Raw genomic sequence first — 24389 nt, 5'->3', positions numbered from 1 at the left:
CAATTCTATACCAAGTCACCTACAGGTCCCTGCTCATACTTGTAGCACCCAATAATTTCAGCTATGGCCAGGCAATCTGAATGAGAACAGCTTAATGTTTTTAGTTAAGTGACGGTGCTTGCCCATTCTCTTTTACACATCCCTACTGCCCGTCACCACCATTCACCATTAGCAGATGAAAGCAGATTTATTTTTTAGGCATCATACCTTTCTGTTCTTTGCCCTTAAAGTATGTATTGATGTTTGAAAAAATGTAAAAAAAAATGTAAACAAAAAAAGAAAAGAAAAGATAAATAATCTCTAAATATGAACCTGAAAGCTTCAGTTCCCAGGTAACAGCATCCGTGAGCATTATAATGCGCCCCCCCCATATGTTGAACTGATCTCTAAATAATAAATATGTGACCCACATGTGCATCCATGGCAAAAGGTAATCAAAACAGCATCAGTCTTCTTCAGTTTGTTTTATTTTCCTGCATAACTAGTCCTGCACAGGCAATTTTCAAATTAAAACAAAATAAATAATATTCATGTAAAACTGTTCTTAGGGTGAACAATAAGTGCACCAATGTACAATATTCAAGTACAGCACTGACCAGGGTCATGTGGAAAAGTTCACCTAGGCCCCGGTCTCTTACCCGTCCCTCAAAACAAAATCTGCTCTCCATGCAACTTATTCTTAGATTCATCTAAATGAGGGAGGGGAAAGTTCACTTTTTTTTTTTTTGTTTACAAGAATGAAGGGAGAGAATTAAATAAAAACTTTTTTTTCTTGTTATTAAAAGAAATATTGCAGGTGATGTAAAATGCCTGGTGTAAGATCAACCTGTTCATTGCTGAAGAGCGAGCAGAGCCTAGTAGTCTGTGTCTGATCCTTCAGCGTTGTCCACGTTGCGGGACAGCATATAATTGTCCATATCTATAGATCGGCAGTTGTTGATTGCATAGCGCAGACGTTCGGCCATCACTGGCTGACTGGTGTAAGGAGGGAGCCGTAGTTGGAAAAAGCACGTCTGTGAGGTAGGCAGACTGTCGTGAGGCTGCAAAAGGAAAGAAGCAACTCTGTTTTATTACAAGAACCCAGACAAGAATAACAAATAACCCTTTTTGTTGGAAAAAGAAAAACAGCAGTTATATGCTACAACTGCTGACTGCCAATGTATTGGGAGCTTTTACCACACTTCCTGTCTCACAGGGACAGCAGAAACAACAGGTTACTCCAAAATGAGAGGAATACCAACAGCTGTTTTCCAACACACACCTCTGCATATTTCCTCCCACCTTCCCTGACAACAGAGGAAGTGATGGGAAAAATCCCCAGTGATTAGTGACCGTCACTGGGACTGAAAGTGAGGAAAAATATGGCAGATGTTCTGGACCTTCCTGAAGTGTCTGCAAAAAATGGAAATTCACTGATATCAGCAGTTGTATGGTAAATAGAACGCAGCAACCTCCACAAGGGAACATCAACAGAAGGGACAGCCAACGGTATAAAAGGCTACCAGTCTGTTCCCAAAGCTTTCTTTATGTATGTACACCACACTCACATTGAAATTTGCACCATTTCCCCTGACATCACTGCAGAAAAATAGAAGATATTGGGAGAGATAATCCACCTCTAAAAGGTAACTGTACATTGGAAGGTGAGGTCAAAAGTGGGGCTAAAATATTAATTTCAATTTATTCAATTTGCTTTCCATGGGCTGACTGTGAGATGCTTTTATAAAATGACCTTATTCATTCCATAAATAAACAATAAATATTCACTTACCCGATCAACCTTCATGATCTGGAAGCGCTGTGAGATGTCTGCAGTGTTAGCCGGAAGTCTGGATCTTCCAGAAACAAATCTCATGAACAGTACCCGCTCCTCATTGGAGAACTCATCCAGCGTCTGCCAGAACCACTGCACCAACTGGTGTTGTTCATCCACTTCTCGGTACCGCACTACTTTCTTCAAGACCTCCACAGAGATCTCTGGCATCCCGCATACCATTTGCTCCAGCTGTCTGGCGGTGAGGAGGGAGAGCAGGGGAACCGGCACAATCCAGGACATGCCCTCTCTTACTGCTGCAACCTGAGAAAAGTACAGGTTTATTAGATTATTCCTAACTTGGATTTTTTTGGATTTTCACAAAAGGAATACAAATCACTCCCTACCCAGAGTTATATGCTTTTATTCAAAGCGCAAAAATCAGCAATGCAGAAGGATAAAGGATAGATATCTGTCTGCACAGCAGAAAACTATAAACAGTGCATTACCATTCAATACATAATAAAAGACACCTGTATTGTAGAAGTATGAGATTTACACTGCTGACCTCTCCTGAAAATACAAATTCCTTTTGGCTGCCATGCAGACTCTAAGCTTTTGGACTTTTTATGTACACATTTTTTTTAATTTTTCTATGCGCACATTAGGATGCCTGTCCCAGGTCAAGAATTCATTTCAAGAAGTGTTGAATTAAAGGACAGCCATACAATCAGAAACCAGTCAGCAAAATACAGGTTTCCTTTAAGAAATAACGCTACTCTGGTTACAACTACAGTGTTAGATCATTTTAAAATAGGGATATTTGTGTATATTTATATTATAGACAACCATGAACTCCTCCTTTACAAACTAAACAGACTTTAAATACCTTAGATGGCTGCCAATGCACTGTATTGGAACAGGAAAGCGAAAAAAATGGATTTATATTAAGACATATAAAAAAATGTAACTAAAGAAATGAAGTCATTTGTAAGATGTTACTCAGGACTCAAAGTGTTATTTGAGACTGAGAATCTATTTATATGTTGGCATTTATTACTTGGAGCTTAAGTGTTCTCTGGTTTTGCTCCCATAGGCCAGCTGTACTGTATAAAGTAAAAATCTTGTATTTAATGGTGGAGTTGCACGTTGGAAAAAAAGAAAGAATTGTTAAAAAAAATAGCACAGGTATTTTTTTTTTTTTTTGGAATAGAAAGCGTATAACCTTCCCCCACATACACCTTGTATGATGACTCTACCTGTTAGTGGTGACACTATGAAGAATCTACATACAGCAAGCTTATGCAATAAGGGGCATATAGGTGAAAATGTGTCATAATATCAATGTGGAGACCACACTATGGTATAAAACTTTATTCCATTTTAAATTTATAAGGCTTCTCACCTGTCGATCCATTTCATGAAGTCTGTAATCTATCGCCCTCTCCACATACTCCTTACGGTTAGAGAAGGTCAGAGGGATGCTGTTTCCTCCAGGAATAATGGGCACCATTTTTCCATCAGCACTTTGACCCACAAAGGAATCGAGAGGGATCATCTAAAGAACAACATAAAAATATAAGTAGTAATATATTCCAATTTTATTCATTGCTTAATAATGACTGCAGAGAACTCTGGTCACTGGCTGCAGTTACATTCAGTAAGGAACTCCCTGTTATTTGTGTTTGAAAAAGAGGGAAGGAGGAGAGGTGGTAACTACCGGTATTAGCCACAATTACTGTGTATAAATGTCTCTGTAATGATGTTTGGAGGAAATTCTACATTACAAACATGCATTCTTTAACATCTATTTCATGCTATCTAGATGGCTTTTTTGCACTGTTGGCTGTTTCAAATAAAAGATTTCGTATTAATAAGAGTGGCAACCAATGAAAAAGTAGTGTCATATTTGAACCAGATGGATATTACTTGGTTTCTTGATGCACTTACTGTGTAGTGGAACACTCAGTTTTTCTGACTATTATTCTAGAAACCTGTTCATTGTATTAGATTGGTGTGGATCACAATACCAAGAAAACAGATCTTTTAGTTTAGTTTTACAAGACCAAAAAATGATGTGGTAGCAGATACCTCATGGAAGGTCTCCTCTGTGATGCCACTGTCTTCAATGTGAAGAATGCTATTGAGAGTCTGCACATAGAGCAGATCGACCTCCTCCAGGTCCTCCAGTATCAGAGGGATACAGCACAGCTGCTTCCAGACCAGGGGGGCCAAGTGCAAATCAAGTGGTTTTTTGGTGCGGATAGCCACACCCATGAGAATACCCAGGAATTTAAACTGCATAAGGTGCTCATCTAGTCCAGCAGAAGGGTTAAACAAGAACCTGAGGCAAAAAAAAAGTAGTATTATACACAGGATGTCCATATAGTAAGATTTTCAATAGTTGGGGTTTCTTTGCCAACTAGTAAACAAAAAACACAGTAAAGGAAAGCAATTAGTTATAACATTAGCTGGGTAACACTGGGTAACTAGGTAAACAGCTGATGGAGAGTACTATAAACTTACTAAACAAAACCTGTATCATGGCTTCCTTGTGCCCACTCTTATTTTGCAAGGAATTCTTTGGCCGGTCCGCCCCTCCCCCCTATCAGGAGAAGGACCCTTCTGGGGGCAGAGATTTTGGTCCATAATGACATGACAGCATTGCACAGAGTTGCTGCAGATTTGTCAGCTACACATCCTTGATGAGAGTCCACCATTCCACCACATCTCAAAGGTGCTGAACTGAATTCAGACCTGGTGACTCTGGAGGTCATCTGAGTACAGTGGATTCAATGTCATGCTCAAGCCAGTCAAACCACTTTGAGATTATCTGAGCTTTGTGATGTTGTCCGGTGCGTTACCTGGCTGGAAGGAGCCATCAGAGGGTGGGTACACTGACTGCATTATTAAATGGTATAGACCAGAGAATTGCTGCTCACTGATAATTTTACCTTTCTTAAACCATTGTCCTAGAGTTGGTTGTGCAGGAAAATCCCAGATGAGAATTTTCTGAAATGTAGTACTAAGACCAGCCCACCATGTCATAATCAGAGTCCCTTAAATCACCTTTTTTCCCATTCTGATGGTCTGCTTGGACTTCAGTGGGTGATCTTGACAATGACTACATGCCTAAATGAACTGCCATATGATTGGCTCATTACGTATTTGTGTTAACAAGCAGTTGAACAGGTGTACCTAATAAAATGGCCGGTGAGTGTAAGTCAACAGAAGAAACGGTAAAACAAATAACATTAATGTGATCTGCATACCTGTCCCTGTTATACCCCACTTCAGCAGTTGCATTTGGTGAAGGAATAAGAAGATCAACCACTCCTGTTTCTAACTCCTAGTAAAAAAAAAAAAAAAAACAGCAAGAAATTCAAAAAGAATAATTAAAAGAATACAAAAGCAGTATATTTACCGTGACATAATGCTGACAGCTTTACCAAGTATTTTCATGCTCCTAGCCCAATAACAAAATAATAATGTGACATACCATCACAATTGTTGAATTTATAATGCAATGTTTCCTCCAGGATTTCACCAGCATTGGTTCTTTTAATATAGGAAAGTATGGATATAGTTATAAATCTATTTTGTCAATGTTACTTCACACATTAAACACAGAGAATGAAGAAAACATAACTGTTGCACCAGCACAGCTTCAGGTCACAAAGCCTGGAAAAAAAGAGACCTTAAGATCTTTTAATATCTATGCCCGGTCTCTTTACTGCTGGTAAATCTAAATTTAGAATGCAGATACACTTTAAGCTTTGTAGAATAAACAGACAGAAGTTTCAAAGTAAAGGGCTGTGAAATCTCAAAATGTCAACATGGCATTCATTTCAAACATATTACATTCTAAATCCAGAAAATAAAATGTACATGCTGATGTCACAATTACAGAAGTCTGAATAAAGGAAGCTTACCTGGCACATCTCAGTTATTGTATCATCAAACACCCCTCCAGCATCATCTGCTCCTTCGCCTACAAGTTTTACCTTCCAGGCCCGAGAGGGAAGACGCAAGTCAGATGCATTCAGCTTTACCACCTGGCGGGCAATCTGCACAAATATGGGTTTACACTTCCTACCCCTGTAAGAGGAGATAATAAAGCAAGTAAAATATAAGTGAAGCATAAGGAAGCCTTTTTATTGTGTAACAGCATAAAATTAATATGTAGTAATATGACTAACCTGGTGGAGATTCTCTTTACAGTAATCTGAGGTCCATAGTTCTTTCCTTGAACCATGGTCTTTCCTATAGATCGCACCATAGGAAGTGTATAGACTCTAGGAGCCAGCAATGGTCTGAGCTGACCCTGCACAACACCCCATGTTCCTGCATTGTAGTGGGATGCACTACTCTGCAAAGAATAAAAAAAAATATATATTGTGATTGAAATGTATTGATTCAAAGAATGAAGCAGCAAAAGGTTTACTAATTGTAGGACTATTAGGGGTTTCCAAAGGTAAGCAGGGTATGAGTGATGGGATGTGGAAAGTAATAAATCCCAAATTATAACATTAAACATTTTAAAATTTACAGGCTGAGAAGGACCAAAACAGAGGTCCAAAACTCCACCTGCTCAATAAGATCTAGAGTTCTGCAATTAGCATGAGATGCATACTGGAGAACTATAGTTCGTATACAGTGAAGGGAGGTGTGCGTGGTAGTCTTAACTGCTTATTACATAAATACGTTCTGCTTTACTGTTCCTTCTAAAAGTAGGCAGGTCAGTTAACAGTTATAACATTTACTCAAATAAAAATATGTTTGCAAGATTAGCATACAATGTCTGAAGTCTCTTAAGATTCCTTGTAAACAGCTTAGCTATAGTGCTTATATGAGCGTACGTTCAATAAAATACATTTTTCTAACAGAGAAATGTGTACATTAAAAATAAGCAGTAGAGAAGGTGAAGTATGATAATATTACCTGGTTATTGGGACTGAGGTTCAGTAACCTCCAGGATGAATACATGAGATCAGAAAAATGGTAGAGAAGACGCAGCCTGGCTCGAACTGTTTGGGTGCAGATATCTTTCAGAGAGCTGTATTGTGGAGGGGTGGCATCAGGGAGACCCAACTGTAATGGCACTGAAACACCTATAAATAAAAATCATTACCGGTTTATGCATAGTTCAGAATCCAGCTGTCTCAATACAAGGTCACATACACTTTTGGTTTGAGGCAAAGAAAACTAGCAAACCCTTATTCTCAGATTTTTTAGCGTGAGCATTTATGAAATCCTTGCACTCCATATTCTTTTCAATCTAAATTGCCAATTAATTTCAAAGGACACTTAAATCTGCCTCATTGCTGGAGAAATTTGTTTTTGTAGTGCTTCCTTTTTTTAACTGTCTTTAAATAAAGAGGTGGTAGACTGACAAAGCACACCTGGGCGTTGGAGTATCAGCAATATGTGGCATTAGGGTCCACAATTTAGTCTCAGATACCTTAAACATGACATAATATTTACTTAAGAATGAGGATAGGAAAACACTGGGAAGTAGCATTTAGTTAGTAGTAGTAGTAGTAGTTACCTGGGGCGCGTGGTGGCACAGGAGTTGCTGTCCATGCTGCACTATGGCATCTTCCTGCGGAGATCTGACGAATGTTTTTCCCTTGAAGCGCTGAAACCAGAGTGGGCTCACGTACATGGTTAGTGTGACCCAGGCCAAGCTGAGAAAAAAATAAAGGATACCAGCTTAATGTAAATAAGTTTATTGCATGTTTTTCTAAATGAATATTTGTAACAAAGTGTATATGTTTAAGCAGCTACACATGTTCATTAAAGATGAAGGCTCTATACAATACTTTTGGCTTACCGCTCCTTCCACAATGCAAGTCTTTATGCCAGCTGACTGAGAACAATGCACTACCTGTGTGGTCAGCATATTATCTATTATATAGCTGCTAAAAATTAAAGTGACTGACACACAAAGCTCTCTTTTGTGGCCAATGTGCAAATCTGTATATTTGAGACAACAAAAATGAAAAAATATGTTTGGAAAACTGGTCACAGAAAAATATTTCACAGTGAAAATTGCAATAATGACTAAAAAAAAAAAGACCATATTTCCTTTTTTGTCATTTAAATCAGTATTAGTGATTGGGTGATATTTTCTTTTGGTTCCAACAAAGTGTATTCAAGATTGCCAATTATAGTGAAGACCCTAAATTTGATAACTGATAAGTGTAAAAAAGAGAATTAAGCAAGATGTGATCACTAACCTGCCCCTCTGAGTTACTTCCCCAGGCATATACTTCTCCTGAGGAGGAGAGAGCCAGCGTATGTTCTGCTCCCACTGCAATGTCTTCAATGAAAATGCCCAAAAGGCCAGGCACTAACTGGGGACGGTTGTGATTTCGTGCTCGACCTTCAGGCAAGCCAATCAAGCGGTCTGGAGGACAACATAAGTGCAGAAAAGATTAAATAGGGGTATGATAATGCGTACATCACATAAACAAGAAAGATAGCAAGGTGAAGTAAAAATACAACAATAATGACAGTACCCACCCTGTCCAAATGTGTAAACATGACCATCCTTAGTCAGTGCAACAGAGAATTGTGTCCCACAAGCCACCTTCTTGATGCCAATTCCACAAAGAATATCTACTTTCTACAAAGAAAAAGAACAAAAATACATTTTTCAAATACAAACAAAGATTCTTGATTTTAAAGCCCAAAGTCTGAAGTCTCATAAATTACATGTACCTGGCCAAACTTAGATGAACATTACAATGGGGTGCTTAGCACCAGATCAGGCTCCGGAGCCAGAGGTCTGATACAGTATACTGAGCAAGATGTAACAGGGGTGGCTGCCTAACATTTGGGCTAATAATTCTAAGAAATATAGAAATGATAGAATTAAAGCAAAATTTTTAAAAAAAGCAGGTCAATGCCATTCCAACACACTTTTGATTTCAATATGAATAATGGGTAAGAGTGGTATCAAAAGTTGTATGAATGCATTATACAAAGATTTACTGCCGTTCTACTTGTTTTGGATTAGACTTAATTTTAAATTACAAATGTGTGCTTATAATGTATTTCATTGTTATTTGTCCTGCTTTGCAACACCAAATACCTACAAAACAGTGTACAGGACTGAGCAGTCACCTGTGGGGAAGATTTGGCAGTAGAGTTTCCCAAACCAAGTTTCCCATAATCTCCATCTCCAAATGCCCAAACTAATAAACCATCAGCAGACACAGCCAATGTATGGTTTAATCCACAAGCGACCTGTAGGGAGAACACCAGAAAGTCAATTAAGCACCATAAATGATTGATTCTACTTATATTTAAGGTCAGCAATGACCAAGCAGAACAATGAAATTAACAATGTCCGTCACCAAGACAGCAATCCTACAGAATGAAGAATAAAGCAAGCAGTGCAGATAAAAGGATATATTGTTAATAGCAAAACAATAAGTCAAGAACACCACATTTGTTGTACAAGCTAGCACATATAGGAACAGAAAAAGATAAAACAATAAAAGCAGCATGTATAAAGATAAGTGCAATTTAGACAAAGTCAAAGCCAGATACTTTATACATATTACCTGTCCAATATGAAATCCTTCAAGCGCAGTGACTCGTTCTGGCAGCTTCTTGTTGGATGTGTTACCCAAGCCCAGACGACCATAATCTCCATTTCCAAAGGTAAAAAGCTTTCCATCAGCTGTCACTACTGCAGAGTGTTTGAAGCCACAGGACATCTACAATTTGGTACACAAATAAATTATACAATAAACAGCATAAGGAGGTAGTTTTATACGACTGGTCTGGAATATTTAGAAAATTGCATAAAACATGTGGTAGGTTGCCTATAAAACTAGAATGGTCACACAACTGCCATTATCTGTATTAAAAAGGTAATTTCATGCTACCATTGTCATTAGTGCCCAATTACTTAGAGCTACAGGAACATGATCACAAAGCCTAGTCATTGTTATGAGTGGAAATGGCTGTCTCTTGCTTCATCCTATCTGACTAACTCCACAGAGGTGTCACTAGTTCTGATGCCAATTAAACTGCAAGAAAAAGGATGTTTTAAAATGACTAAAGCAAAGACAAGGACCCCCCTAAGTATATATAAATTTTATGTTATTAGGAAAATGCTAAAACAGTTATCAATATCCAAACACATATTGTCAAGAAACTTTATGAAGATCAGAATGGAGATTTTGGTTTTGTAAAAATCCAGCCATATTAACAATAGTTAGTTTATACCTGCACCACTTCTTCTCCTTGTAATGCCTCAATCTGTCTTGGTCTCCTTTGACGGTCACTATTTCCATGTCCCAATTTGCCATAATCTCCATCTCCCCAGCTGAACACCTCTCCACTCTCTGTCAGTGCCATGGAGTGTCCATCTGAGCCACAAGAGGTCACCAGCTGTGTCACCACAAATCCTATTATCAAGAGAAGGTCTAGTTAAAAAAACTAAAGTAAAATAATAAAAGGAATCAACCAATTAGTAAAAGATTTCATTTTTAAACACAAAATATTATGTTTTTAACATTAATGTAGGTATGTAATTTGGCCTCATTATATTTTTCAAAAGTATTGTTATATCTTCTCTGCTTTGGGTGTTCTGTGCTGTTCTAATATTAGGATACAATAGATGTAGAAAAGCTGACTGTAAGTACAAACTCTAGGTCATAGCTGGAACCTCTGTCCATTTTTTTCTGCTGTTTCTGTTAAGGATATTTCCCCCTCAATATCGGTCCGAGAAACAAAGCTGGAATTCTTCTAGATGTGAGGAAATTTTGTACTGCTAATTTACCGGCCGGTGCAAATATGTTAAGGTGAATATCTACACTTAGTGTATCATGTATGTTCTAGATTAAGAAAACGAGGACACTGTATTGAATTGCTGTCATACCCTGCAATGCGGAGATGACAGTCAGTACATGAAGGTCATCTGAGTTGCCTTGTCCAAGGCGGCCGTAGCTCCCCTCTCCACAGGCAAGAACAGTACCATTAGCTTGAATAACAAAAGTGCAATTTTGGCCGCAGACCACCTGAGAATAAAGAACATTAAATGAGCATTTTCTGGAACAGAACAAAATTTTGCATAGACACACAGTAGGAGAAAGTCCTGTATGAATGTGTTTTGTAGTGTATGTGTTTAGGAAATCAATTAAAGCATGCATATTTTGAAAAGCACTTCCAGTTTACAATAGATCACAAACATAGAAAAAACATTCATAATTTATATCAATAGTTTTTTAACCTTCACTGTTACTACGATACCTGTTGTGCCTGGGAGAAGGATGTAGCTGCTGATGGGATCATTACATTCCTGCCAGCTTCTGCCAGTTGTCCATGGCGCCCGGCTCCCCACAGGTACACATCACATTTACCTCCAAGGTGCCAGTCCTGCAAAGTAACAATTAAAATTCATGTTTATGATGATAAGAAATAGGACACTTTGTGTCACCATACAGATAAGGAACACCACCACTAGTAAAAATTATGCTCATGTTCACACTAGACAGATTCAGAGAACGCTATCAAGAAAAAGTAAGGCTACATAGAAACTGGAGAAAATAAGATTTCATTCTTGACATTTTTGGCCTTCAGGGCAGGCTAGCAAATAAAGCATATACAGCTAATTGGGAGGATAACAGCCTAAGCCTCTTCAGTTTTTATTAAATATGGCTTGGCATTTGGTCTATGATAATCATGTCTATAGTTTATGAACGGAAACAGGACATAGACTTCTAAACGGGAGTAACATCTTCAATGTTGTGTTGTGTCGCAACATTTGCATTTTAGAACACCTTTACACGTGCAATATATTGTAATGTTACCTAATAGGTCACATATTTTCAGTGCCAATTTACACTGTGTTATAACAACTAAGACAGGTCCATTTTTTTTAGCTACTGTAAAGTGTTGTAAGGCATAGTATAGTCCATTGCAAATCATAGAAATGCATATATAACGCCTTTTGTGCTGCCATGCCCTGAAAGCCCAAGGTAACCTATTAGCCTTGGGAAAACACTCATGTTAACACGTATACAATGCACATAACATGCAGCTGAAACAGCATTCAAAATCCAAAAATTACATATATGAATACGGTATGAATGACCTATTAGAAGAATTATTATCAGTTATCTTTAATCTTTGAGTTATTCTGACAGACTAGAATCTATTGCACAGCTTGTATTTTAAAACAACTCAGCTCAAATAAATTAACTGTAAAAACATATTACACACTTCTGGTCTGGAGGTGGCCCAAGCCATGATTTGTTCATCTGTCCCATTTATCCATTTGCTGTTATCCTGTTTTGTAAAAGAATAACACATGATTCATTTTTGCACTCCAAGTCAAAGGCAGTAAAACTGTATATGGTGTACATTTACAATAAACTGGCATTCTATAAATGTTTAAAACAACCATAATTAATACATAAGAATAAAGCACAATTCCTAAGGCAACAGCAACCTAGAAATGCAGGAAACAAGTTTGGCTACTAAAATAGATTTTTCATAGATATTCGCTGTTTCTACCATTAAAAGTCTCAGCTCTTCCTCAGGGACTGGCTCCAGGTCAGGAACAGTGAAGGATTCTGGGAAATGAGCACCTCTGGCCAAGGCCTCAGCAGTTTTGATGGTGGTAGAGAAACACTCTAGCCAGGCCCACTCAGCATGGTTCCAGGAAGAAGATTCTGGTGGAGCTAAGCGATGGTGAGCAGGGATAAGTGGATTGCAAAGAAGTTGGTCAAGGTTTAGTCCCACAGCCAAGGATGCTAAGCACTGCATATATGGGCTGTGTACTAACTGATCTCCACACACAACATATGGCTGAAATAAAACAGATGACAGATAATCAGCAAAGTAAACCTAATCTTCTAATTACAAATAAATACTGGAAATTTTTTTTTATCAGCATATGTAGGAAGTATATACTGTAAATACACATATACACACACACTTGAACTTTTGTCACTAATTCACATTATATGTGCATTTTCATAATTTAAAACATTTATTAGAATAGGTCGTCTAACGAAATCTAATGTTGAACTCTACCAAAACCATATTTTATATTTGCAGCAGATTATGCTAAACATACAATGATGTCATATTTATAAATACCTTTTCATATGCATACTGCTCCTGGAGCATGACAGGAAGGCGCTCTAAGAAGGTCTGCATGCAAGGCGCCATGTTAAGTCCCACTATCCCTTGCTGTTTTAGTGCAGTCCTGCAAGTTGCCAAAACGTGATTTGATGATATCCACTCAGGAGTGCAGTTCACCACTAGAACATCCTGTAAAAGTATCATAAATTATAGTGTACAAACAGTAAAATTAGTCATTACTCATTCACAGAACAAATGTAAGGAGAACAGGCAATAAAACATGCCTAAATTGCAATTGAATGATGTGATTGAACTATGCATGCTCAAAAAGAAGAAAAGAAGGACATACAGTGCAATTGTGCTGACAAGTGTTTTCTACAGTTGCAAATGTTGCAAAATTGCAGACCACACTTGATTCAGTCATGGATCATTCTTTAAATGGCTTTCCTAAGTGAACCGTTAGTAACTAAACATCAATGACCTCTAATGACACATAAAGATAAGATAATGATTAAATATTATTCATGTGAAAGAGGTTACCTTTGAGCGATTTGAACAAGCAGCAACTCCAACATCAGGAATCCAAACGGTGGTAGTAACAGCACCAGAACCAGTAACTACAGATTGTAAGACACAGCCATCCTAAATCAAAGAAGATAACATGGTTAGCATATTCAGTATTGCAGAGGTGCAAGGTATATCTTAATTTACAAGTATAAAAGTATGCCATGTGATTGAGCTAGCCAATGGTTTCATATAATAAAAAATGTTATTACCCTTAAAGACCAAATATTCATTAAGCCACCAAGTCCTCCGGACACAAGAGCTAGTCCATCAGGGCTGAAAGCTACTGTCCGCACTGGGGTTATGTGCCCCCGTAGCTTATACACACATCGAGCATCTTCTGGTTTCTTAAACTCCTGAAATGAAAGAATAGAAATAAGAAGAAAACAGATATGCAGCAAACTCTACATCAGGTACAGAAAGTTTTTTGTTGGCTGGTGTTTAGCCAAGCAGCAAACTAGTTAGTTTAATTCTAAAAAAAAAACTTTCCCTGACAATGGGCAGCCAACAGGATCTAGGACATCCCATACACATGAATTCCAGTTATACAATATAAAGACTTAAATAGTTTAGAGCATGATTTCTTAGCAACAATGGTACATACTAGGCATGAAAAAACAAATCACTTGCCTGTTCTACATGCAGGCTTTTTAATAGTCTGTTCACTAACCTTGGCAGGTGACTGTTCCCGCCATCCTTCTTGTGATGTTGATTTGGACTGAACTGTTTCTATAGAGGTTTGTGGAACTGTCCATACACACACCAAACCATTCTGACACCCCCTGAAACAGGAATCATTATGTAAAACAAATATTGCTTTTGTTCTAAAAGCAAAATGACTAGTGACTGCAAGGGAATGTGTAGCCAGAAGGACAGAAGAGTATCCAGCAGAAATCCAAACCAAAGTAATGTGTAATTTTTATTAAAATTGAATAAAAAACTGAATGTCTTCAATTAGCAAACAAATGGATTCTTCCAGTGATATTTAAATGTAGGTGTATTAATCCTTTTCTACCTTCAGCAGGCAGAGCATAGCTCTTAAAATAACACAGCTGTCATCAGAATTCTCACAGCTTTACAAACACATGCAGTTTGCATAGATCCAATATTTTGTTAAACCTATTAAATGGGGCCACAAGGAGCATGCTGCTGTTCAGCTGAGAGGACTGCTAAAATTTTCAGATGTGACATGTCTGACAGAGCCACAATACATACTGCAATACTGTAGGCAAGATTAACCTGTGCTAAGCATGTATGGGGAAAGGGTCAGAAAGAAACAATCACATTTACACTTCACAGAGTTCTCTAAATTGTCTTCTATGTAATACCTAGCTTTAGCAAGACTAGTACCAAAAGAGATCATAATTTGGATATTAAAGAAAACAAAAGGCTCTTTTAGGATTCAGTGGAAGACTCAAAGCATTTAAATGGTTAAGTATGAATTAGCTAAGAAACAGTGCTAAGAACACTCACGTCCCAAGCATGAGCTGTGGGCTGTCCGCTTTCCCAGGCAATGAGCACCAGGCTACTGTGTTAACATAGGATGGATGTGGAAGGCAGTAGAGGGCTTTCCAGCTTCCACCTGTGTTTCCCCATAGCTTAACAGTATCCTCTTTGGCACAGGTAAGAAGAAGTTCTCCTGCTGGATCCCACTTTAAACTCACAAACATCTCCTGAAAAACAGAACTCCAGTTTAATGCATAGCTGACACACATAAAATGTTATTAACATAACATATTAAAAGGTTCTAAATATAAACTAAAAGGACAACTTAGACAAATTAAACACAAATGTAAGTGGCATGAGGTAACTGCCACACCTCACCTTATGTGCATCAATTAGAACCATCCCTCCTTCTGTTTTTTTGTGTCCAATCAATAACTTTCCATCAGCAAAACCAACAGCAAATGGACGGTCTTCACTAAACCAAGCAATGCAGGTAACAGCCACTGTAAAAAAAATGTAAAAAGTGCATAAATCAGATTTGATTAATATTAATCAAAGTACAGTAGAACCCCGGTTATCTGGAACTCAGATAACCGGCACGCAACAGCCTATCACAGGGCGGAGCGATCAGCAGAGTTCTTCTCTGCTCTCCTGACATTTCTGCTTTCTTGATTGCTCCTGCAGCCCAAGAACACATGCGACAGCTCTGCTAGGGCTGTGGGAGCAACTCGGAGAGCGGAGCTGTCAGGAGAGCAGAGCAGAGCTCCACTCCATGATTGGCTGAGAAAGGGGAAACCCTGATGACGCCTAAAGCGACATCAGAGTTTCCCTTTTCTCAACCATTCAGCACTAGAGGTGAATATGGACAAGTCTCCAGATTCAAGTCTAGAGCTAAATGGCAAAGAAACCTCAGTTTCAGAGTAACCTCAGTTAATCGGAAACTAAACTTATCTGGAATCGTCCATTCCCCGTGGGTGCCGGATAACCGAGGTTCTACTGTACTTATGATTAATATGATGGGATCAGATTGTAAAGCTAATCTAATACCTAAGCAGCAGATTTATCAAAAACAGTAAGTAAAAAAAAAACAGTAATTCACAAAAACATTTACAGTACAGGTGGTAAAAAGCATTTATTGTAAAGCTAGTAGTAAGTTAGTCACAGTTAAGTGGCTTGCAACGCTACAAAAAATTTTCAACAATTCAATATAATGTCCAGTTGAAAGTAATTTACTACTACTGGATATACAATAACCTTGGATAAATGAGAACCTTCACAGACATTCATAATAAAACACATTTAACAGAAAGGTAAATATCTGACCTGCCATGTGTACGACTCAATTATAATCTATCATAAGTGAGCATTTTAATACGTACACAGGAAAACAATGCCCACTGACATATTATTAAACAGTATTTATATAGCATCAACATATTATGCAGCGCTGAACATTAGGTAGGGGTTGTAAATGACAGATACAGATAGTGACAAAGGAGGAGGAGAGGACCCACTTACAATCACAAGCCCTCAAAATGGCATATCCATTACTGCATTTAACAAAAGGAATGAGTTTATAGAACCAAATATTAGTTAAAAATATCAGGGAAACACTGTAAAAAAAAGATCTTAAAAGCAGCTTATTGGATTTAAATGATAGTGTATCTTTTTTTTTCCTATTTTTTTTTTTGAAGGAACCAACACAACATACAGATACATAATTAAAACCATATAAAAAAGGTGAAGCATTACATAGGAAAGGCAATAACAGAGAATAGTGATACACTTTACTATTTCAATTGTATAAAAACATCTAATACCATTGTGCAATTGTGCTTCCTAAAACATAGGTCAAACTCAATCTGAGTACTATTGGTCACCAGTTTTCTGTACTTAATAAGAGGAGATAGAAAAAAGAAGAAGAAAGAGAAAAGATAGAATAGAAAAGAATAAGATAGAGTAAATAGAGAAGACTGAGAAGGGTGGGGGGTTGGTTATCTTGGATATGCCTGTATAGCACAAGGGACCTAGACTGGAGGATGGAGTAGTCGAATATAGTCTGCCGAACATTTAAAGTCATCCCAGTAAAACCAGGTGCGTACCGGCCTATTAGGAGACTTATCCCTTGAGGTCATAAGCTCTTCTATAAATTGTATATTGTTAACCGTGGAAATCCACTGTTCTATAGTAGGGGGGTAGTTTGCTTTCATAATGGTGGGATACATGCCTTGGCTGCATTTATTAGGTGGCGCAGCAATTAGGGTTTTATAGCTTTTCCTCGACAATGTCAACACATGAAACAAGGCAAGCTCTGGTTTATTAGCAATGGAGATTTCTGTGAGTCTCAAAATAATCTCTGCTACTCCAGACCAAAACAAGGTCAAGGCAGGACAGCTCCAGAAGATGTGTAACAAGGTACCAGTATGGTGCCCGCATCTCCAGCACTGTGGATATGTATTTGGGTACATTTTGGTCAAGCGGTCTGGGGTCCTATACGATCTTGTGAGCAATTTGTAGTTTGTCTCTTGGTACCGGTTACTAACCAAGGCCTTGTGTCCATAGTGTAGCATACAGTCCTTTTGTTCACGCGTAAATTGAATATTAAGGTCTCTCTCCCATTTAGTTAAAAAGAGGGTCGGGATTATCGTGGGGCTCCAACTGTAATTTATATACCAATGAAAGAACACCTCTCAATGGGTCTCCAGACATACATAAACTCTCTAGTGGAGCAAGAGGGCGGCAAAACTCTGGTGCTGGTGGGAGCGAGGAAACAAAGTACTGAAACTCCACTCTTCTCCACACATCCAAACAGGGAAGGGAGAGGTCCATTTGTATTTGTTCAATCTTACCCCAACTATTGGAAAGTAAAAAATGGGCCGCCCTATAAGTATCGTTTTCTAAAATGATTGTGTATCTTTTCTAATAACCTGCCAAGAATTATGTTATTATTGTTTTAAATGCAGGTTGCAATTCTATACCAACCTATACCTACCTTCTTTCCTGTAACAGTGCTCCAATTCCACACGGTGCATGCTGATGGCATCTGTTACCTCAATAAGCCCCAAGGATCCATCAACACGGCCCACCAACAAAGACTCTGGCTGGTCACTAGCCCATCCCTCTCCAGGACTCTGCTCAGGCCACACGATGCAAGAGACCCAGTGAGGCTGAATGTCCACAAGTCCTTTTCCACCTAGTGAATACAGAAAACACACAAAATTATATTACCAGTATTGAAAAAAAAAGTCCAGTTTAAAGCACCAGAGAAAATATTTCACAGACTGAACCTGTAGTTTAGTAAACATACACAAAAATATAAGATGGATATATATGAAAGATGAATGGATAAATTAATACCATTGACTTGCCAGATGTTGATCGTCTTTTCCAGGGCTCCAGCAAGATATCTCCCACTGACACTCCAGCACACAGGAGACAAGGATGGGTCAGGTTCCTCTGGACTTCCCTCTCTAATAAAGGAAAAAAAAGTCTGTTGATTTCTTTTTATTTTATATTTTGCTTGGAAATCTAAACTAAAATACTAGACCCTTACAAAAAGAAGGGAGCATGTTACTTGAATGATTGCACCTTTATGCTCCTGCTCATCTTTGAGGTTTTTATTTATAACCGCTACCTTACTGCAAAAAAATTAGTCACCTTGAGCAAGTAAGCTTTGTGAAAACCTGTATGTTTTTTGTTTCTAGCTACTTGTTTATTTAGTGAACATTTGAGCATCAGTGCAAAAATATCTAGGTGCTAGATGTAACATTTTCACTGGGGTACATTTAATACTTAAGACTTAATGATGAGATGAGAAATGAATCATTATTAATGAATTTGGGTTTGTACATCAACCAAAGTATACACCTGTTTGTGTATCATCAATTAAGTTTATATTAAGCTTAACTTTCAACTGAAGCATATGCTAAATGTTTGTGCAACATGACTCAAATTTATTTTAAACCATATAGGACTGCTTGCAAGCAGGATGAACACTTTACAGAATAGAAATGCCAAGTGAGTATAATAAATTATCAAGTGTCTATATAATATAATTATCCAGAAAATGCTAATTCTTAGCAATATCCTGATGCTGGAACAGGTGCTGAATTATTTCCTTTTGACTTTCATGCTTTAAAAAGTGTTACAAATATAATCCTGCGAAAATCTAGATTTGAATTATTTCTCATCTTTTTCAGTTATAAATTTGGGAGAGTATAAAAAACACTGCAGGTAACTCACGGTTTTTGGAAGATGCAAGTCTGCTGGAGTGAATACTGGTTCCTAGACACATTCCACACCCTGACAGTTCCATCACTGCCGCTAGTAGCCAGTAATGCTTTTTTATTGCTCCAAACAGAGGTGATAACCTGAAAACAGGAAACCAGGAAACCATTTATAAATAATCCTAACATGACATCACACTACGTTAATGTCACAATCATATTGGAACAGCAAATAATTTATCATTTCTTGCAACTTTCACATTTTGTTTAAAAAAAAAATGCAGTCTTGTTACTAGCAAAAATATCCGTGAGAAGGTTCAGGTGGAAGCTGCCCTCATCAGACTTCTAAATTACACTGTGCACCACTAGCCTGGAACTAGTTTGCATCAAAGAGCAGTTTTCATTTGATAAATCTAAAATGGACACCAGCAGCCATTTTAAAAATTATCTTACAGTGACTGGCTGCATTCACAATTTAGGAAAAAAAAAGTCTTAACGCTAAACATTATGACACTTGTTCACAATAAAGTTAAAGGGACTCTTTATAGTAAATTTTATAAACTTTGTTTGGCAACCCACTGGAGCATACAACATCCCTGATTTACTTGCTGCTAAATGATGTTTGTTCTTAAGGGGCACTCCAATACAGAAGAATTTAAGAAACTGCTCTTAGTATGACTTTTCCAGACCGACAATGAGAGGCCTACCAATTGGCACACATTGTTCTATCAGTACTAGTATCCAAGAAATGTCAGACAAGATTGTCACTTAGTGGTATGCCATGCCAGACAATGTTTCATATATGGTGGGACTGTCCAGTGATTCAGCCCTATTAGATAGAGGTGTTCAGCACTGGCCAGAAAATTTTGGGATTTCCAATACCTGCCACACCAGAGGATTGCCTTCTACATATTTTCAATTTTTTTAATAAAGTTTATTTTATTTATAATTTTAGGTATAAAAATAGTTATAATTATTTGTTAAATTATACTTTTATGTACTGCTTTTGACATAAAAATACTGACATAATTAGAACGCCAGGAGGTTAAATATTTGACAGACAGGGTTGGGAAATTTCACCAGCCCCAGACAGTATGGTTTATTTTTTTTATATTCTGATTTATCACATTGTAATGTACTAAGTAGCCCTTCTTGCCCCTCCCAACTATGACATTATGAGAGACCAAAAACCTTCCTCCTTTCCTCTACCTTTAATTTATTTGACTTTCCTGCTCTATTTCAGACTTTTTTGTATTGATCCCTGAGACTTTTCACTTGTCGAAAATACCAGTTGCTGTGCTATTTTTTTTTATCTTTTAATTTTTTCATGTTTATAATTGTTAATGTGAATTGTAGGTTGTACAACATAAACCATTTTATTTTTTGTCATTATCTGTATATTATGCTTCAACTCGCAATAAGAAATGTAAAGTGTGAAAAAAATATAACAGATAACTCAATCACTAAAGAGAAGCAATCTGAGAATGTGATTTGGTTAAAAAAAATTACCCTATTCTGATGAGCTTCTAGTTTGGTGAAAGAACATTTTCGCAAATCTCCAGCCATATCTGCAAGAGTCTGTGGTGCAGTCTGATTGTCTCTATCATGAGCAGCAAGTGTACGTACTAACTGCTGAGCAGCCCATTGGCGGTGCTGAGAAGACAGCCGGGAAGAAAGGCAGCAAGCAGCCAGAGCATTAGCTAGTTCCAAAGGACCTAAATTAGTACAAATGAAAAAAAGATAAATGATAAACAAAACAATCATTTTAGGTTTCCTGTGTTTGCAACAAAAATACTTTTACCGTGCAATCTTACCTCTCTTCTCCATTTCTGCTTTGTCATAATTTGGTCGTAGTTTAGCCCCTTTGTCAGCCAATAATGCAACCAATGCTTGTGTCACCACAAAATTGGGTGAGGTAACAAGTTTATTTTCTTCTGCAATTCCACGTAAAAAACTAGGTAAGAATTTCCTTTGCACTGGGTCATCCACTGTTGTTAAATTTACACCAGTTGCTGCAGATATCAAATTCTGGTAAAAGAGCAAAAGGGCAGCTTAACAAAGACACTGAAGTTTTACAACAAACAGAAGTTAACAAAATGATTGCAATACTTTTTCAAACAGTTCCCCAAACCATGCTAAGACCTTCCCAATGTGACAACAATCAGGTCTAAGCAGCCAACTGCCAGGCCTAAACGCTGTCACATGTGGGTCAGGGACATAATCCACCTGGATTACCATCGACACTAAACAGACCCAGGGTGGACTCCTGCTGCAGGGGGTGCAAATAGATAAGAAGGTGAAAGGGCTACCAGGAGATACTTCACCTGGGTTTCTAACAATCACAAGTTTGCTTAAAGAAAAATGTGGATGTAAAAAAGAAAAAGAAAAAAAAAAAAAAGATATTTGGATTTTTACCTTCACCGTGTAGTAGTAAAGCTGGGTTTAGGACAAAAGCCACAAAATCTGCAAGTATCCTCAACTTGCTGGCTTGTAAATTTAGCATTTTTTCATTGCTCGTTTAAGCTAATCATTATTTGCACAAAACACATCAAGGTAAACTTTAATTTATGTGATGAAAAAGGTAAACCAGAAAATATCCTACCTGGGTACAAAGTTGAACAAGGAGTCGAGCCGCACTTGGAGTACTAGATGCCAGGCAACCAACAGCGGTACTTAGGTATGCTAGACAGGAGATGGGTTTGCTAGTTTTGGTGTGTAGACCACGAGAGCGATCAGAAGAACTAGTCAATGTGTTTGATGGACTGGTAGAAAGGCCAGCTCTACCTGCAGCAGCCAGGCACATGAGACGTACCAAAGTGCGGATGTCCGTTAGGCCAAGAGACTCAAGGCCCGCTGCAAGGCTGCAACTGGACCCACTGAAGAAAAATGAGAACATAAAAAATGTATTAACAAACGGCAATTATAGATGAAAATTGTGGGAGGGGAAATACTAAAATGCTGTTGCATAAAAATGATACTTAAAACAAATGGAAAATCAGTTACTTTTGTAGATTACTGTTAAGCACTGTAAACTTTTTTTTCAGAAATGTACTATTTAAAAAAAAAAAAAAAATTCCCCATTTGTGTCATCCAACATCAATATTTACCCAGCTTTTTGTCAGTGCAAGCAATGTGTTAATCACAAAAAAAGTAAAAACACACCTAACAGACAGTAGTGAAAGGGCACGCATCACCATGGTACGTGCCAGAAGCACCTGGGCAGCAGCTATTACCCTACGTAAAGCCATCACACGATCATGTGGGTTTACAAGAGCTGCTGCCTGCTCTCCTAGTGTTATCCGACCTGATGAGCTCTTCTCTAAAGCTCCTTGGCAACCTGAAAGGGAAATGAGAGATGATTAGGTGAAAATAGCAAAGGTTGAGGACACCAACACCTAAATATCAATGGAACTAAAATTTTCACCAAAGTACAGACAGCACCATCAAGAGCTATGCCACTTTCCCCATGGGAAAATAGAAGGTGATTTCAACCCACATCCCAAGGTACCTATTTGCATTAGTGTTTCCTCCATGCTGTTGGTGGCTGTTACCATGGCTACAGAAGCCCCCAGTGGGTCACTGTCTGGGAATTGCACTGGTTCAGGTACAATCCTATGGTCATTCAGGCCCAAGGGTCCAGCGAGAAGTTCAAACTCTTCTTCTCCAGTGAGTTTCTCATCCTCATCAACATCCAGCATGTCCCAATCTTCTGTATTTAGATTAGTGACAAATTAAAATAATCAGTAAAATATATATATATTTATTTACACACATTTGAATACAATAGTATTTACCTTCATAAACGCTGTCTTGCCTGCCAATCAGATCAGGAGCGTGTCCCTTGTACCTGAAGCATAAAGTATTTCTATCAGAAGTCTTGCCCGACTACACCTTAATGGTATGATATATCATAGTAAGGACAGACTCCGATAAAAAAATTAAATCAAAGGCTGGGAGGTCAGTGGGGGTAAACAAAGGTGCTAAAATGCTTTTTGTTCCCAAATACCTAGTAAGAAACCTATCCTATGTAAATGTCACACTGCAAACCTAAATAATTTCAACAGCCATTTTTCTTCATATAATAGAAAAAAAATTCCAGACCACACTGGCTCATTGCCCAACGTTCTAAAATCAAATGCCCTATACCTATGCAAGCAAAAGAAGCAGTGCACAAGGCATTTAAACATAGTGTATTACCAATTAAATCATTTAATGATATGTAACAAAAGAATGCACTTACAATACTTTTACCGGCAAGGCTGTCTATAGGTAGTTTGTACCAGTCTAAAAATTTGTTTTTCTACCATGGCCAGCAGGGTAACCAACAAATGAGTTGGTTGAGGGAGTCTGAAGTGCCAATTCACAGTCTGTGGGAGCCACTTCTGGAGTTGGTAGTGTTTGCTGCATCCTGACATTTCATGGCTACACCTATGCTCAACTTTATTTGTGGGTGATGACAGTATTTAGTGATGTGTTTCAGGGTTGGTTGGCATCCCCTTACTCAAGCACCTTTTTCTAATAAGTATAGCTTGTTAAGCTGCTACATAGCTAAGGTGACTGAGGAGCAGTAGTGGAGCTGGTTTGGGCAAGTGAGAAATGCCATAGAGGAAGGCAAGCTGTGTTCTAGCATTGCTGTTGCTAGCATGTTATCATTGGCAACAGAATTGTTAGTGCAATAAAAGCATTTGATTCTTTATAGAGTACCACAAATGCCAGCTAAAACAGTTGACACACATCTTTCTTGTATACAGTTAAGTCCATAAATATTTGGACAGAGACAACTTTTTCTAATTTTGGTTTTGTAAATTACTACAATTCATTTTAAATGAAACAACTCACATGCAGTTGAACTGCAGACATTAATTCAGTGGGTTGAACAAAAAAGCAAAGCCTTTTTTTACACAATCACTTCATTTCAGGGGCTCAAAAGTAATTAGACAGTTGACTCAATGGCTTTTTCATGGGCTGGTGTGGGCAATTCCTTCATTATGTCATTATCAATTAAGCAGATAAAAGGTCTGGAGTTAATTTGAGGGAGGGGGGTGCTTGTATGTGGAAGATTTTGCTGTGAACAGACAACATGCAGTCAAAGGAGCTCTCCAAGCAGGTGAAACAAGCTATCCTTAAGCTGCAAAAACAGAAAAAAACAATCCGAGAAATTGCTACAATATTAGGAGTGGCAAAATCTACAGTTGTCTACAGTAGATCTGGTACATCATGAGAAAGAAACAAAAGCACTGGTGAACTCAGCAACGCCAAAAGACCTGGACGTGCACGGAAGACAACAGTGGTGG

General features: G+C 38.0%; 1 protein-coding gene across 8 annotated transcripts in view; it reads right to left on the bottom strand.

The window, feature by feature from the left end:
• Positions 1–449: 449 nt before the first annotated feature.
• Positions 450–24389, bottom strand: part of HERC1 (HECT and RLD domain containing E3 ubiquitin protein ligase family member 1) — an 89437-nt gene continuing 65497 nt past the window's right edge. For all 8 annotated transcript variants that reach the window (XM_072402066.1, XM_072402072.1, XM_072402073.1 and 5 more), the window contains exons 47-79: positions 22890–22942; positions 22604–22804; positions 22258–22432; positions 21698–21971; positions 20910–21123; positions 20605–20810; positions 19112–19239; positions 18227–18339; positions 17862–18062; positions 15248–15372; positions 14897–15096; positions 14094–14205; positions 13636–13779; positions 13400–13501; positions 12875–13048; positions 12287–12580; positions 11993–12058; positions 11021–11146; positions 10650–10788; positions 9995–10176; positions 9325–9480; positions 8882–9004; positions 8279–8381; positions 7993–8162; positions 7302–7440; positions 6695–6864; positions 5953–6122; positions 5686–5851; positions 5026–5102; positions 3845–4097; positions 3159–3311; positions 1772–2077; positions 450–1040 (exon numbers count right to left, since the gene is read on the bottom strand). In XM_072402066.1, the coding sequence (XP_072258167.1) occupies positions 855–1040; positions 1772–2077; positions 3159–3311; positions 3845–4097; positions 5026–5102; positions 5686–5851; positions 5953–6122; positions 6695–6864; positions 7302–7440; positions 7993–8162; positions 8279–8381; positions 8882–9004; positions 9325–9480; positions 9995–10176; positions 10650–10788; positions 11021–11146; positions 11993–12058; positions 12287–12580; positions 12875–13048; positions 13400–13501; positions 13636–13779; positions 14094–14205; positions 14897–15096; positions 15248–15372; positions 17862–18062; positions 18227–18339; positions 19112–19239; positions 20605–20810; positions 20910–21123; positions 21698–21971; positions 22258–22432; positions 22604–22804; positions 22890–22942 (5401 nt within the window). In that variant the 3' untranslated portion in view covers positions 450–854. The remainder of the gene's footprint in view (positions 1041–1771; positions 2078–3158; positions 3312–3844; positions 4098–5025; positions 5103–5685; positions 5852–5952; positions 6123–6694; positions 6865–7301; positions 7441–7992; positions 8163–8278; positions 8382–8881; positions 9005–9324; positions 9481–9994; positions 10177–10649; positions 10789–11020; positions 11147–11992; positions 12059–12286; positions 12581–12874; positions 13049–13399; positions 13502–13635; positions 13780–14093; positions 14206–14896; positions 15097–15247; positions 15373–17861; positions 18063–18226; positions 18340–19111; positions 19240–20604; positions 20811–20909; positions 21124–21697; positions 21972–22257; positions 22433–22603; positions 22805–22889; positions 22943–24389) is intronic.

The sequence above is a fragment of the Pyxicephalus adspersus genome, chromosome 2 (genome assembly GCF_032062135.1).
Source record: "Pyxicephalus adspersus chromosome 2, UCB_Pads_2.0, whole genome shotgun sequence".
Taxonomy (NCBI): Eukaryota; Metazoa; Chordata; class Amphibia; order Anura; family Pyxicephalidae; genus Pyxicephalus; species Pyxicephalus adspersus.
Note: the sequence above shows the minus strand (reverse complement) of the source record. Positions and strands in the feature narration are given on the sequence as shown.